The 16416-nt window shown below is 42.0% G+C and overlaps 1 protein-coding gene across 17 annotated transcripts in view; it reads left to right on the top strand.

Annotated features, from left to right (window-relative positions):
* The window catches only part of LOC134564852 (ubiquitin-associated protein 2-like), a 240390-nt gene that overhangs the window by 121584 nt on the left and 102390 nt on the right, over window positions 1-16416 (top strand). For 13 of the 17 annotated variants that reach the window (XM_063424089.1, XM_063424082.1, XM_063424094.1 and 10 more), the window contains 6 exons: window positions 592-790; window positions 1731-1935; window positions 9398-9672; window positions 10759-10937; window positions 12685-12892; window positions 14072-14111. In XM_063424089.1, coding sequence (XP_063280159.1) covers window positions 592-790; window positions 1731-1935; window positions 9398-9672; window positions 10759-10937; window positions 12685-12892; window positions 14072-14111 — 1106 coding nt within the window. The remainder of the gene's footprint in view (window positions 1-591; window positions 791-1730; window positions 1936-9397; window positions 9673-10758; window positions 10938-12684; window positions 12893-14071; window positions 14112-16416) is intronic. The other 4 variants (XM_063424098.1, XM_063424087.1, XM_063424088.1 and 1 more) reach the window with 1 other exon arrangement.

Genomic DNA, 16416 nt, shown 5'->3' on the forward strand with positions numbered 1-16416 from the left:
CATCCTGCTCAGGTATGTATGATAAAGTAATTTTAGGTATGTGCCTACTATCTGAGAAATGTAGCTTTTATTTCCGCTGCTCTTGTGACTTCCTTACCATCACATACTCACTCAATTGCTGCATGTGACTGCATTCTTTACTGTCTGTATACCTACCCCATACAGAGGTAGGACTTTGATCCCTTGCTCTTTGCGATATACAGAGAATGTGGATTATCAATATATATAGAGTTGGCAGGTGGGATCAGCTTAAACACAATGTATCTTTTATGACTTGTCTCCAGTTACTTGGTTATATTAATCATATAGGTTATTTATGTGATACATGATGATATACATTTGATAATGTTTTAAATGAGAACAAAGATTATATTCTAGCTGTAGTGGTAAGTTTCAGCTAGCAGAATTTTATTTTCTGGCAAAAATGTCTATTCTACCTCTTTTGTGTAGCAGGCAAGCAATATTTGAAAAGACTGTTAATAATTAATAATTCTGTTGCTGGTATGGCAGCTTTAGTATTAGTGCTTTCTTCAGTTTCAGCACAGTCTAATCATCATGTTTATTCCAGCCAAATTTTGCTTTGTCTTACAGCACTGATTTGGTAACGCTGCTTCAAAAGCCCGAAAAGACTGTGACCCTTACCCAAGAGACAGAAGGCAACTCATTTGAGGCTTCCCAGCAACAGACCTTTGGCCAAGCCCTACTCTTCACAAATTCTCAGCACGGCACCCAGATGGCATCAGGAACTGGCAGCTCCAGTGCTGTAAACTCTTTTTGTCCTCAAAGTCTGGTAAAAATATCTTATGCTTTCTAAATATTCCTAATGAGTAAATATTTCAGGTTAAGTAACTTTTCCAGTACTGGCCATTTAATGAAATGGTTCAGTATTTATAAAATTCAGGTTGCAAATGTTGAAGGAATTCTTAATTTCATTCCCTCCATTCACACACACAAAGTTTACTTTTTTTCTGGTTTTGCTTAGTTGTTTCTCAGTTCACATGAAGTACTTGTATTAATTTTTGAGTAGAGAGCAGATGCATTTACTGCATGATGATTTAGGATGAAATCACTTGTTTATAGTGAAGAGTTCTATGCCAGAAAACTTTGATGTGTTATTTACAAACACATATCTGACTGCTTTTTGTGGAAACCTGATCATTTCTGAGTCAATTGTGAGGGCTTGAAATTGGGCACTTAAACTGATTTTCACAGAATAAATGCAACTATTAGTAAATGCATGCTATTTTAAGATGCATGGATTAAAGTAAATCAATATTGTCATAGTCAGTGATGAAGTTATATCAGTGATAACCAGAGAGGGTCTGGTCATATGCTCCAACTGCTGAATTTAGTCATAAACTAAAACACAAGAAGTGACGCCTCAACACGAAGAAGAACTTCTTTACATTGAGGGTGGCAAAGCACTACAACAGCTTCCCAGGGAGGGTGTAGAGTCTCCCTCTCTGGAGATGTTCAAAACCTACCTGGATGTGCTTCTGTGTCACCTGCTCTGGGTGACTCTGCCTTGGCAGGGAGTTGGACTGGATGATCTCCAGAGGTCCCTTCCAACCCTAACAATTCTGTGATTTATTAGTAATCTAGGACTGAAGAGGTTTTGGTTGCTGCCAAATAGCAGCTGTAGGCATTGACTCTATGGTTATGTTCAAATTATTTATTAAATACTCAACTCCACTCTTTCCTCTTTTTTTTTTTTTTTTGTCTCTTGGTAGTCTGCAGTTCTTTGTTCTGGCTTTGGAGAATGTGGGTCTCCTAAACTGACAAACTCTACCAGATCCCAAATCTTGAACCAGTTGAAATCTCCAGGTTTGGGTCAGTTTACCTCTCAACAAAGCAAAAATAGTTCTACTACCACTACCACATCATCCTGGGATCAAAAACCACCCATTACCCAGGCCTCAGTCTTTAGTCAGTTTGGTAAGTGCTTTGACATAGCTTTCTCTCTCTGTTAGCCTATAAGATGTCTTAATAACAATAGCAATTAAAATTAAAAGCTTTTTTAAAAAAACATAATCCTAATAATATAATTGATTACAGCATTGTGTTACACTTAGTTGCTGGTAATAGACATTATATCACAAACTAAGTTTGGAGAGGCTTAAGTCTATCTGTAAATGTCATTGAATCTTTAGAGGTTGTTGAGCCTTCATGTAATGGGATCTTTGATTTAATGTGCTTGAATATTTCAGTGGAATTTTGACTTTGTGTCATGGTTTAACCCCAGCCAGCAACCAAGCCCTGTGCAGCCGCTCACTCTCTCTCCCACCAGTGGGACTGGGGAGACAATCGGAAGGGTAAAAGTGAGAAAACTCATGGGTTGAGATAAAGACAGTTTAATAGGGAAAGCAAAAGCCACACACGCAAGCAAAGCAAAACAAGGAATTCATTCACCCCTTCCCATGGGCAGGCAGGTGTTCAGCCATCTCCAGGAAATCAGGGCTGCATCACATGTAATGGTGACTTGTGAAGACAAATACCATAACTCCAAACGTCCTCCCCTTTCTCCTTCTTCCCTCATATGCTGAGCATGATGTCTAATGGTCTGGAATACCCCTTGGGTCAGTTGAGGTTGGCTGTCCCAGCTGTGTCTCCTCCCAACCTCCCACACACCCCCAGCCCCCTCCCCAGTGTGGCCGTACGAGGAGCAGAAAAGGCCTTGACTCTGTGTAAGCTCAGCAATAACAAAAACATCTCTATATTATCAACCCTGTGTTCAGCACAAATCCAAAGTGCAGCCCCATACCAGCCACTGAGAAGAAAATTAACTCTACCCCAGCCAAAACCAGTACACTTTGTTCCTCAACAAATCCTGAAAAATACCTATTTTCAGTGTGCCTATGCTGCTTTTAGGTTGTACCATATTTTGTCTTTTTCCCCAATTTTTTCTCTTCTCATCACTGTATGAATTTTGAATGACTACTATATAATTTCTTCATAATGTGCGTCACAACTCAGCATTCTTTCCCTAGTGTGAAGTTTATATGTGCTGAAAATGATGCAGGTTACCCATTTTTTCTATTCATAATTGTATGGACTTTTCATTTAATTGAGTAAAATTATTAGAAACAGTGAAAATGACACAAACTTGGTTTTACAGTGTAGTTCCTAGCAGTATTCTCACTGTGAAGAGTGATAGCTCTTGTATCTCTCTGCTGTGTGAGTGTATGTTTCCAGTTAGATAAGCAGCCAATTGGGTAGCAGTTATAATCTTTGACATGCAGAAATTCTGGAAAAATGTTTATGTACATTTTAAGTTGCTTTCTAATACACTTCAACTGGATAAAAAAAACTTCACACTGCAAATGCTGTGGATCTCTTACAGTTGTTGACCAGTGCTCTGAGATACCAGTGTCTGAAAATATGAAAGGGGAAGTCTTGGGAAAAAACCTGTCAGCATCCAGTGTCTCTTGACTTTCAGCCATATTTAGATGGTAGATGACCTCCTATTTCTGTTGAAAATCATTTCTTTTGCAGGCAGGGGAATCCTAACTCATAATACCACTAAGTTGCAACTCTAGACCCCCCTCGGAACTAATCACATTTTATTGGCACAGTTAATTGCCGTAAAACTTACAATGTTTGACTAAAATAATCTATAACAATTTTTGAGGCCTAATGTGTGATAATGTTACGTCACTGTATGAATAGGTTTGCTTTTATATTTTTTAAGAAAGCCAAGGCAAGCATCTCTGGTGCAGGTGAGTTTTGCAGCAGAGCAGAGGATCTATGGGAAGTGGTTGGTGATTGTGTCCTAAGCTAGGGAAACCCCAGAAGAGCAACGAGACCCATCAGGAGCCAGCAGCTTGCATGAGAGTGACTGACGAGGCATGAGCAGGGCCAGGAGTAATGGTGGCCACCCTCTGTGACACATAAGCCAGGTAGTGGTGTGGCAGGTTGTGTAGGAGGCCCTGCCAGCTCAGTCAGGGAGCAATGGTATCCACCTGGCAGACAGCCACAGCTGACCTCTCTAAGCTCTGCAAACACCATGACTGAAACAGCTGCCTAGACAGAGCTCCGGTGGGAACATGCTGCCACCCAGGTGTCAGGCTGCAGGGTGTGCCCTGCTCTTAATACCAGTATTGGACAGCAGTAGTGAGCACACCTGTGGGAGGTGTGCCCAAGTAGAGGAATTCCTCTGCTTAGTGACAGAACTCTGGGAGGTGAGTAGGTTGAGGAGTATCAGGGAATGCAAGAGACTACTGGAACCAAACCCTACCTTTCCTGGGATAGGCCCACCAGTCAGACAAGGCACATGACAGGGAAGATCCCCTGTCTTCTTTCTGCTTGGCTTAACATGGTGACCTAAAAGATAGGGGGTAATGGTGAAAAGTTCCCACCCAACGCAGCAGGCACATCTCATCTGTGACTACCCTACCTCCCCAGGTGCCCTGGCATAATAGGTATGAAACTCTGCAAGTGGAGCTGAACAGTAATGAGGACAGTAGTTCATCTAGCATGGAGGTGTTGCCAAGGTTAAGTCAGCCTATGCCCCGCATCAAAACTGCTTCCATAAAGAAAAAAAGACAGGTTGATGTCATAGGAGACTCCCTTCTGAAGGGAACAGAAGGCTTCACATGCAGACCAGACCCTCTTCTTTAAGAAGTCTGCTGCCTCCCTGAGGCCCAGGTAAAAGGTGTGAAGAGAAAGCTTTCTATGCTGGTATGACACTCAGATTATTGATTTTTCAGGTAGGCAGTGATGAAGTTGCAACAAGAAGTCTGAGGGCAATCAAGAGAAACTTCAGGGTCTTGGGGTGACTACTTAAGGGATCAGGAGCACAAGAAGTGTGCTCTGTCCTTCCAGTTGCAGGAAATGATGAGGGAAGAAACAGGAAGAGCCAGCAGATCAATACCTGGCTCTGAACCAGCAGAATTTTGTTTTGTTGTGATCATGGGTCAGTTTATGCAAACCAGGCCTGCTGGCAACAGACGGGGTCCACCTGTCTCAAAAAGGGAGAAGGATCTTTGCACAGGAGTTATCAGGGCTTGTTGAGAGAGCTTTAAACTACATTTGAAGGAGGAAGGGAATAAACTCACGCTCGCTAGAGAGAAGCCTTTGAGCAGCACACCAGTGTTTGAGGGACAATGTGCCAGTGAGGTCCTTAGGTCTGCCATCTCAGTGGAGGTAGGGGATGTGTTGCCTTTTTCCCAACCTAGAAATGAAACTTGAGATAATTTTAGTAAGGAGGTAATATAAAAGGGGATCTTTATTTGAAAGTCTTCAGAGGCAGTTATGGAAAGATGTCCACAAAAGCCCCCCCCCCCCCCCCCCCCCAAGGTTGAGTACATTTTTATAGGTTTTAGGAAATTAGCATAATTGATAAAAAGCACCAATTAGGAGGACAAGTGGTGATGCAATTCCCCCCCAGATGAAGCCCCTTCTCTGGAGCCCCCTCTTCAGCACTAGTTGTACTTTGTCCATGAGAATGTATCTCAAAGAGTTGTTCTCGGCCTTGGTTGCCAGGAAGAACCAAGATAGGACAGGGGCCTTGTACATCCCAGGGCTTGGAACCCTGGAATTTGTTTTGTCTTTCTGCCTAGGGAAAGGCCATGGAAAAGTACTGGGAAAACTAGTCACTAATATAACAGACTACAGAGCTACAAATATGTGTGAAGAATACAGAGAACACATAAAAGAAAAAAAGGCAAAACCTAAATGGCATCAAATGGAGATCTATGAGTCAGCAAAGACACAAGGGTTATTGATTTGTTAGAAATCCCAGAAGTGCCTGAGAATGGTCACACAGGAACTGGAGCTTCTCCCCCCCCCAGAAGGCAGCAGGATCAATAGCCCAAATGAAGTGTGTCTACACCAACACACACAGCATGGACAACAGGAGGAGCTGGAAGCCATGGTGCAGCAGGAAAATGATGACATAGCTGCCATCATGGAAACATGGTGGGATAATTCACACAACTGGAAAGCTGCAATGGATGGCTGTAAACTCTTCAGAAGCGACAGGAAAGGAAGGAGAGGCAGTGGGGTAGCTCTGTATGTTAGGGAGTGTCTTGATTGCCTGGAGCTTAATGATGGTGATGATACAGTTGAGGTTTCATGGGGAGGAATCCAAAGGAAGGCCAACAGGGCAGATATCTGGGTGTGAGTCTTTTATAGACCACCCAATCAGGATAACAAGGCAGATGACATATTGTATAAGCATCTGGGAGAACTCTAATGATTGCTAGTACTTGTTCTTGTCCAGGACATCAACTTACCAGATATGTACTGGAAATACAACATAGCAGAGAGGAAACAGTCTAGGAGGTTCATGGAGTGTGTGGAAGAGAACCTCCTGACACAGCTGCTGAGCCAACCAGAGGAGGTGCTCTGCTGGATCTGCTGTTTGTGAACAGAGAAGGACTGGTGGGTTATGTGGTGGTCAGAGGCTGTCTTCGGCACAGCAATCACAAAATGATAGCATTTTGGGTTCTTGGAGAAGTGAGGATAAGGGTCAGCAGAACTGCTACGTTGGACTTCCAGAGGGCAGACTTTGGTCTGTTTAGGAGACTGGTTGATGGCCCTTGGCAGGCAGTCCTGAAAGGCAAAGGAGTCCAAGAAGGTTGGACGTTCTTCAAGAAGGAAATTCTAAAGGTGTAGGCAGTCTTCATGTGCCAGAAGACGAGATGATGGAGAAGACCAGCCTGGTTGAACAAAGACCTTTGGCTGGAACTTAGGGGGAAAAACTCTGTCATCCTTGGAAGAAGGGGCAGTCAACTTGCAAGGATTACAAGGATGTTGGGAAAAAATTAGAAGGGCCAAAGCCTAGATAGAGCTCAATCTGGCTACTGCCGTAAAAGACAATAAAAAATGTTTCTGTAAATATATCAGCAGCAAAAGGAGGGACAAGGACAATATCCTTAACTGAGTGTGTGGGAAAGCATAGTGACAAAGGATGAGGAAAAGGCTGAGGTACTCAATGCCTTCTTTGCTTCAGTCTTTTATAACAAGACCAGTTTGTTCTCTGGGTGCCCAGCCCCCTGAGCTGGAAGATGGAGACAGGTAGCAGAATGAAGCCCCCACAATCCAAGGGGAAATGGTCAATGATCTGCTACACCACTTATACACACACCAGTCCTTGGGACTGGATGTGCTCCACCCAAAGGTACTGGGGGAGCTGACAGAAGTGCTCACCAAGCCACTTTCAATCATTCATCACCAGTCCTGGCTAACCAAGGAGGTTCTGGAAGACTGGAGTTTAGCAAATGTGATGTCCATCCACAAGAAGGGTTGGAAGGAGGATTCAGGGAACTACAGGCCTGTCAGCCTGACCTCGGTGCCAGGGAAGGTAATTGACCAGATCATCTTGAGTGCCATCACTTGGCACCTACAGAACAACCAGGGGATCAGGACCAGCCAGCATGGGTTTAGGAAAGGCAGGTCTTGCTTGACCAACCTGATCTTCTATGACAGGGCAACCTGCTTAGTGGATGAGGCAAAAGCTGTGGATGTTGTCTTCCTGGAGTTTAGTAAAGCCTTTGACACTGTCTCCCACAACATTCTCCTGGAGAAACTGGCTGTTCATGGCCTGAATGGGTATATATCACCGCGAGGCCTACCAGAAAATGAGACTGGGGAGACAGATCTGGGTGGACAGAGCATGCAGGGCAGAGGACTCTGCTCCTTGTTTATTTTCCTAATATATACCTGTAGCAGGGTGACCATGGATTGGAGAGTGGGCATTCCCACCTCTTTACCACATTGGTCAAGGGGACTGTCACAGAGTCTTGTTTGTCCCAGCATGGAATGTGAAAACAATGGCTATGTTTATAGAACATAGCTGGTGTTTACATAAAAAGAGCGTGAGAAGGTACAAACTTCTGCTTAATATGAAACGCTCACTAGCTAGGAAAACTCATGGCAACAGGTATACTCTTGGCTGGGTCCATAAATTTGCAGAGAACACCAAGTTGGGTGAAGGGTTGATTTGCTGGAGGGTAGGAAGTTTCTTCAGAGGGCTCTGGACAGTCTGGATTAATGGGCTGAGGCCAATGGTATTCAGTTCAACAAGGCCAAGTGCTGGGCCCTGCACTTGGGTCACACCAGCCCCCTACAGTGCTACAGGCTGGGGGCAGAGTGGCTGGAAAGCAGTCCAGCAGAAAAGGACCTGAGGGTGCTGGTCAACAGCCAGCTGAACATGTGCCAGTGTGGCCAAGAAGGCCAATGGTATTCTGGCCTGTATCAGCAATAGTGTGGCCAGCAGGTCCCGGGCAGTGATCATTCCCCTGTACTGGGCACTGGTGAGGCCACACCTCTAATCCTGTGTTGACTTTTTGGCCTGTCACTACAACAAAGATATTGAGGTGGTGGAGTGTGTCCAGAAAAGAGCAGTGAAGATTATGAAGGGTCTGGAGCCCAAGTCCTATGAGGAGCAGCTGAGGGAGCTGGAGGTGTTTAACCTGGAGAAAAGGAGGCTCAGGGGGGACCTTATTGGTGTCCACAGCTAACTGAAAGGAGGTTGTAGCAACGTGTGGATGAGGTTCTTCTCCCAGGTAACGTGACAAGATGCAACAGCTTTAAGTTTCACCAGGGAAAGTTTAGATTGGATATTAGGGAAAATTACTTCATGGACAGCATTGTCAAGGTGCCCAGGGAAGTGGTGGAGTCACCATCCCTGGAGATATTTTAAAAGCTGTGTGTTGGCCGGGGAATCAGCCAGAGTCAAGACAACACTCAATATGAGTTAGATATCTTGCTCGTTTATTCAGCTATTTGGCTTACATTTATACTGTGCTAAGCATATCATGCACCTAACTCTGAACATCATTGGTTAAACCATAGTGTTCACGCGTCCTTGCAGTATACATAATTGGTTCAGAAGCTCTGTCCACGAGGCTAAATGCTGCAAATCTTCCCTAACTTATGGTCAATGCATCCTGTCTAGCATCCTGTTACAGCTATTGTTCCAAACTTTACTTCCTCCTTATCCCATCTAAGGAATGGTTCAAGGACGTTTCATCTTCTACTCATCCCTTAAGCTAAGAGCAGGATTGTGCACATGTCCCTGCTTTTCCAGTCATGCATCCACAGCTGTGTAGATGTGATGCTTAGGGACATGGTTTACTGTTGGGTTTGGCAGGGTTGGGTTAGTGGTAGGACTTGATCTTATAGGTCTTTTCTAACCTAAACATTTTAATTATTCTAAATACTGCTTGCCCACAGCTGTTTATTTAAAGTAGAGAATATCAAGTGTTAGCTTTATTATTACAGTGGTAATGTTCAGTATGAAACTTGTGTGATGTCTGAAAGAGACTTGAACGCTCTATAAAATCATAGCTGTCCAGTGTGTCAGGTCTCCCAGATTGTTTCATAAAGGGTAGAAGCATGAAGAGCAGAGTTCAATGCTTTAATTTTGATGTTTCTTTTTCCCAACACTGACCAGACTTGAAATCGCAGCCTCAACCATCCCCAGTTCTAAGCCATCTGACCCAGCGACAGCAACGACAAACACAGACATCCCCTGTTCCTCCTCCTGGGTTGGAGTCCTTCTCCTCCCAGGTAAAATTCCACGAGCCATCACCAGTAGACACCTCTACTGCTGTTAGCAAAATGTTACAGCTCCCCACTATATCTATGCATAACCAGGAAGTTACTGCCCGCCAAACTCAGCAGAAGCAGATAAAAGCACCAAAACGGAGGATAACTCCAGCAACCAAGGTGGGTAAATGAATTTGTCCTTAGTAAACATATAAGCATACAAAAGCTTGTATCAGCAATAGTATGGCCAGCTGGACCAGGGAAGTGATTGTTCCTCTGTACTTGGTACTGGTAAGGCTACACCTCGAGTCGTGTCCAGTTCTGGGCCCCTCAATTCAAGAAGGATATTGAGGTTCTGAAGCAAGTCCAGAGAAGGGTAATGAAGCTGATGAAGGGGCTGGACCACAAGTCCTATGAGGAGCAGCTGAGGGAACTGGGGGGGCTTAACTTGGAGAAAAGGAGGCTTGGGGAGACCTTCTCCCTCTCTACAACTGACAGGAGGATGAAGCCAGGCAGGGATCGGTCTCTTCTCCCTGGTAGCAATTGACAAGACAAGAGGAAATGGCCTCAAGTTGCGCCCAGGGAGGTTTAGATAGGATATTAGGAAAAATTTCTTTATGGAAAGGGTTGTCAAGCATTGGAACAGGCTGCCCAGGAAGGTGATGGAGTCACCATCCTTGGAAGTATTTAAAAAACATGTAGATGTGGTGCTTAGAGACATGGTTTGGTTGTGGACCTAGATTAATGGTAGGGCTTGATCTTAAGGGTCTTTTCCAACCTTAATGATTCTATATATGTTTCTAGGAAGAAGGAGAGCAAAGATCATGGTCTGTTTCTTGTTTATAAAGCAGGAAATTCAAAGCTGAATAGTTTTTAGGTTCAAAATACAGTGCTTTCTTTTCCAAGCACATATTTAAGTGTTCTGTGTTGAAAATGACTGTTGTTATGTGATTTTTGGATTGACTTAGTAGCCACAAGATGAATATTGGCTGAGGGGGATGATCACAGATGACACTGATATTGTAGAGTAGTACGGCTTACTCTTTCAGCTCCGGATCAGGACACAGAATCAATGAATTAATTTCAGGCTACAAGAATGTAGTTAATTTATGTAAAGTGAGGGGTTGTCACAGATCTAGTCAGCAGCAAAGGCTGAGCCAGTAACTGAAGAAGCCTGTAGTTAAGGGACAAGAGTGTCAGTTACTTATATCTTTAATAAAGATAGTGCATGCAAAGAAATTATGTTGGGTTTTTTCCTCCTTTAAGATTCCTGCCTCTGCAGTGGAGATGCCTGGATCAGCAGATGTGACAGGATTAAATGTTCAGTTTGGAGCTTTGGAGTTTGGATCAGAGCCTACACTCACAGAATTTGGATCAACTTCAAGCAGTGAGAATACCAGCCAGGCAACCAACAATAGCTTGTACTCAAAATCTGTCAAGTATGTGTGAGTTCCCCTCCTGCATTCTTGCATGTCTTCTTTAAAGGGTCAAGTTTGTGCCAAAAACATCAAGGCACTATTGCCATGTAATGGGGGGGAAATATGATGACATGTAAAGTGAACGTGTGCCCAGGTGGCCAAGAAGGTCAATGGCATCCTGGCCTGTCCTATCAGCAATAGTGTGGCCAGCAGGGCCAGGGAAATGCTTCTTCCCCTGTACTTGGCACTGGTGAGGTCACACCTCAAGTGCTGTGATCAGTTCTGGGACCCTCAATTCAGGAAGGACATTGAGGTGCTGGAGTGAGACCAGAGAAGGGCAACAGAACTGGTGAAGGGTCTGGAGTGCATGTCCTATGAGGAGCAGCTGAGGGAGCTGGGGATGTTTGGCCTGGAGAAGAGGATGCTCAGGGGGGACCTTCTCACTCTCTACAACTCCCTGACAGGAGGGTGGAACCAGGTGAGGGTTGGGCTCTGCTCCCAGGGAACAAGGGACAGGACAAGAGGACACAGTCTTAAGCTGCGACAGGGGAGGTTCAGGTTGGACATTAGCAGGAATTTCTTCCCAGAAAGGGTGATTAGACATTGGAATGGGCTGATGGGCTGCCCAGGATGGTGGTAGAGTCACCATCCCTGCAGGTGTTTAAGACTGGATGTGGCACTTAGTGCCAAGGTCTGGTTGACAAGGTGGTATTTGGTTATAGGTTGGACTCAATGATCTCAGAGGTCTTTTTCAACCTAATTGATTCTGTGGTTCTGTGAAGTGTTTTCTGTGGATGACATCTTAAAGAAATTTATTTTCTAATTACAGTCAAAATCTCCCTTGATGGGTCAGTGTGAAGCTGGAGATGACATGAATGTATATAACCTTATAATTAAGCTACCCTTTATAAAATTGCTATTTTGTGTTTAATTTTCCTGATTTTTAAATTTGTTTGAGGGTTTGTTCCTCACAACACATCTTTTTTTCTGCTTTTTGGTCCAGGAGAGATTACCTTTGTAACATATATGTGTATTAGTAGATTGGCACCAGATTGCAAATCTGATGCTTCTATGGGATGAGAAAAAAAGCCAGTCTTTCATTATGCAAAACCTCTTACTGAAATGCTAAAATGGCCTATGATAAATGATGATAAGTGCCAACATACTAGTAACCCATTTTTTTCTTCCTTATTAATTCAAAAATTGGCTTCAGTAAGAAGTTTCCCAAAGTTAAATCAGAAATACTATGAACTTTTGCAGTAATTTCTAGTTCTGTAAACTAAAAAAAAAAAAAAGCTTTTTAGAAACTAAAACAATCCTGCATGTTTTAAAGTATTTTTCCTCTGCATAGTTCTGTTAGACTGCTACTTTAATGACAGAATTCTATTGTTAAAAGAGACTGCATTTCTCATCATATACCAGACTTTATGGATCTACTTGTTTAAAAAAGAGTTTATGTTCATTAATATATCCTTTGAGAAGGTGAAAATAGCATGACCAAAAAAAAGTGCTTGTGTGTAAACTCTTATTTTGGTTGGGTTGGCAGGAGGAAGATGAATGGTGCTTAGTGCAGCTGATGGTTTCGAAACAGTGATTACTGGGGATCAAAGTAAAATTATATATTTTTCCTCATTATTAGATTTTCTAGTATAAATAATGGCGATTTGACTGCATGTTTAAGGTAGTTCTAGATAACTGTATAGGAGCTGATATTTTCACAAAGGTATTTGAGATGTAGTTTGCCATGTTGATAAATAATTTTTACTTTTTCCAGTGATCCTTTGAATACGTCTCTGCCAATATCCAATACAGTACAGGAGTCTACCTACACAACTTCTGCCATCAGCTCTTCCAGTCTGACCTGCTCATCCCAGAGCACTAGCCCAGTGACAACTTCCTCCTATGAGCAGACTTCTGTGCTTAGTAGGATAGTGTACCAAAGCTCCATGGCTCCATCTGAACCAACCCCTGTTGCAGTTACAGTGAGTGAAATTCCAAAATAAGACTTCGACAAAAGGGAAATATTCTTATCGGTGTTAGACTTGTATTACCCAGATATGATAATATTTTAATCAAGCCAAGTGGTATTTTTGATTCCCAAGGCCACTGTTGTTTTTTCTTTCCCTATTTTGTAGCCATTTCTTGTATATGGGATATAAGAGCCTCTGCTTTTATGGGTTTTGACATCTTAAATTGCTGTTTGACCTTTATTCTAAGTAACACTTAACATTCTAGTTGAGTTTCCTTCCCTGAAGCTTAGTTTTTAAAAAAGGAACTATTTCTGTATGTAAATATCAGTCATAGTACTTTGCCATAACTTGACCATTTCCATCTAAAGGTATATTATTTATTAAATTAATATGGCACCTAGAAAATGGATCCCAAACTGTTTGTGGCCCTTCCAGCATTACTCTTTTGTTGGATTTAAACAGCTGTTGGAATTAAATTCATCTCTTATTTTAAAAAGCAAAAGGAGAGGTCTAATCTAGGATAGAGAAGAGTCTCAGGAGATATTCAAAAGCATCTACTCTTTTTGTATATGGAATGTAGGTTTGTTTTAAGAGAATTTATTGTATTAAATATTTAAAGAACTTGAGAGTTTGTAAGTTTATTTACTCCTGGCCTTTGTTATGTAATGGCTCAGTCACACTTGTCTTCTGCACTAGCTCATATTTACTGGTGAGGATCAAGCATAGACTATCCACTTCTGTACCCCAGCGTTATCCAAAAAACAACTGGTGCCTCTCAAGTCTTATATTTCAGTGGTAAAAAAAATGGTGTTTCTGTATAACTTGGATAGTTGAATTTGTGAGTTGCATTAGATCAAAAGCACAACCATTTCCTATATGGTATAGCAATTCTTTCTTTCATATCAGTATGAACCTGAAGTTTATGTTATACAGTAGATGGGATGGTCTCCTGCTGATGGGTGTATTATGGGAGTATATGGGATTCTGTATGTTCAGTACACCTCACACTTGAGACAACTTTATTATGTGGTTTTGTTAAAGGCTATAAAAAAGTTAATTTTCTGTCTTTTTGGTCTCTCAATTTAGAATGAATATAGAATTTTGCATGAAGCATGTTCTGTGTGTGGTTTGGTCTGAAAACTTAATATTCCTATTTGATTATTTATTTATCCATTTCTCCTTTGTTTACAGAACGGGCACAGCAGTGTTAGAACACAGGCAACTCTTGACAGTAAGTTTACAAAGCTTGGTTGTGCACAGGGCTTTCTGATCTCTCCTTACTACTTGCTGTGTGCACAACTGTAGCAGTGATGTCTGGTTTAAGGTTTTATATTGTTCTCATGGACTACTTTATTTCTGACTCTTTTGAGTTTATTTTGTATTTCCATAGGATATACTACTTACTGCTTGACTAAAACTGAAGTGTTAAAGCAACTCTATTAAATCTACAAACCTAAGCAGTCAGAATTAAAGCAGCTGATTTGCTGCTGCTTTTTCTTTTGAATTTATCTGCCAAAATTAGTAGAAAATAAAAAAGTACAAAATTAAAAATTAATATAAAATTTAATAGTAATTTTTCCAATTCTCAGTTGGGAAGCTGTGAATAGCATTTAGCTATAATGACACAAAGTCATATTCTCTGAATGCACCTCTCATTGGGTATAGTGCTACTTGTGCCCTATTAGAAGGCTGTGGGGAATAAGGGTAACTAACATGCTTCCTCTGCCAGGTACCTTGCTTCCTTGCAGTGGAGTAAGAATAACACAATACTGGCTCTGATACAGGTGTTACTGTTATCTTCATCTTGGCTAGGTTCTAATGTGGTATTTTACTTGTAGCATCCCTACATCTCTGTTCCTGGAGTTAAAATAATTAAATTAAATTCTAGTTTTCAGTCCTCTGACCTTTATGTGCTGCTCTGTGGAAATTTTCAAGGGCAGCAGTGTGAATTAACATCTTTTGGAATTCCAACCCTTTAAGTCTGTCTTCCTCTTAAGCATCTCTTCAGGTAGGTCACTAATAGGGTGGACTGTTTTTTAATACTTCTGAGTAGAAAGAAGTTGGGCATTCAAACCTATAAACAATGTTTTGTTAGTGCTAAGTTAAATTTAAATGAGCAGGAGGAGTGTATATGCCCAAAGAGTTACTGTTGCAATAATAAAGCCGGGACTCAGTTTCTTCATGCAGGAAAAAGCCCATCCTTTATTCACATAACTTATTTTTATACAGTTTTCACTAACTTCGTGTTCAACTCCAATTGGCTAGTAGTTTTCTTGCCACTCAAGTCATTGGTTATTAACTGGCATTTTACCTTTCCATCAAATGTCTCTATTCTTGGATTGTTTACATATTTTGTTCACTGATTCTCATGGGATAGATTTATTGTTTATACAGGTGCAAACGGTTCTCTTACTAAAATAGGTGATTGTACTAACTGTTTTCTCATTCCTCCAATTCTTCCTTATGGGAATTTACAAGTCAGTTATTAGCTTAGCTAGAGTAGCAGGGCCTAAATCATATTTTATAAGGTCTTTCTTTTATATCTCTACCTGTCTGCAACAAGTTACCACTTGAAAGATTGTTATATATAAAAACAACTTTTCAAGTGGAAAAGTTTCTTACTCTTGTGTACAGAATTAATGAACAATGTATTAAATTCACTACAGGACTTGTGGTATTTTTTGCTATGGAAAAAAAAGACCTGAGAATTCCTAATATTTTTGTAACTATTCTGTAACAGCTTTATTAGTCCCTTTTTCTGAGCCAGTTCCCCTTTGAGAACATTTTTTATCTTTTCTGTATCTCAAGCACATAAACTGGAATCAGTCTTCTTCCATGTATCTATTTCATGAATCCAAACTATTGTGTAATTCTCTCTTTTTAACATTTGAAAGTACTGACATTTTCCCTTCTGCATGTGCTGATAATACTCTTAGTTCATAGAATGGTTTGGGTTGGAAGGGATTTCAATTCTAGTTCCAACTCCCTGCCACAGGCAGGTACCCCTTCCACTAGACCAGGTTGCTCCAAGCCCCATCCAACCTGGCCCAGAACACTTCCAGAGATAAGGCAGCCACAGCTTCTCTGGGCAACTTGTGCCAGTGCCTCTCTACCCTCACAGGGAAGAATTTCTTCCTAATATCTAATCTAAACCTATCCTTTTTCAGCTTAAAGCCATTCCCCTCTGTCCCATCACTCCATGCCCTTGTGAAAAGTCCCTTTCCAGCTCTGTTGGAGCCACTTTAGGTACTGGAAGGCTGCTATAAGGTCTCCATAGAGCCTTCTCTTCTGGGTGAACAATCCCAACTCTCTCAGCCTGTCTTCACAGGAGAGGTGCTCCAGCCCTCTGATCATCATCTTGTCCCTACTCTGGACTCATTCCATCAGGCCCACCTCCTTCTGATGTTGGGGCCTCCAGAGCTGGACACAGTACTCTAGGTGGGGGTCTCATGAGAGCAGAGTAGAGGGACAGAATCCTTTCCCTCGACCTACTGGTCACACTGCTTTTGATGCAGCCCAGGATACACTTGGCTTTC

Source organism: Prinia subflava, assembly GCF_021018805.1.
Source record: "Prinia subflava isolate CZ2003 ecotype Zambia chromosome W unlocalized genomic scaffold, Cam_Psub_1.2 scaffold_22_NEW, whole genome shotgun sequence".
Classification (NCBI taxonomy): domain Eukaryota; kingdom Metazoa; phylum Chordata; class Aves; order Passeriformes; family Cisticolidae; genus Prinia; species Prinia subflava.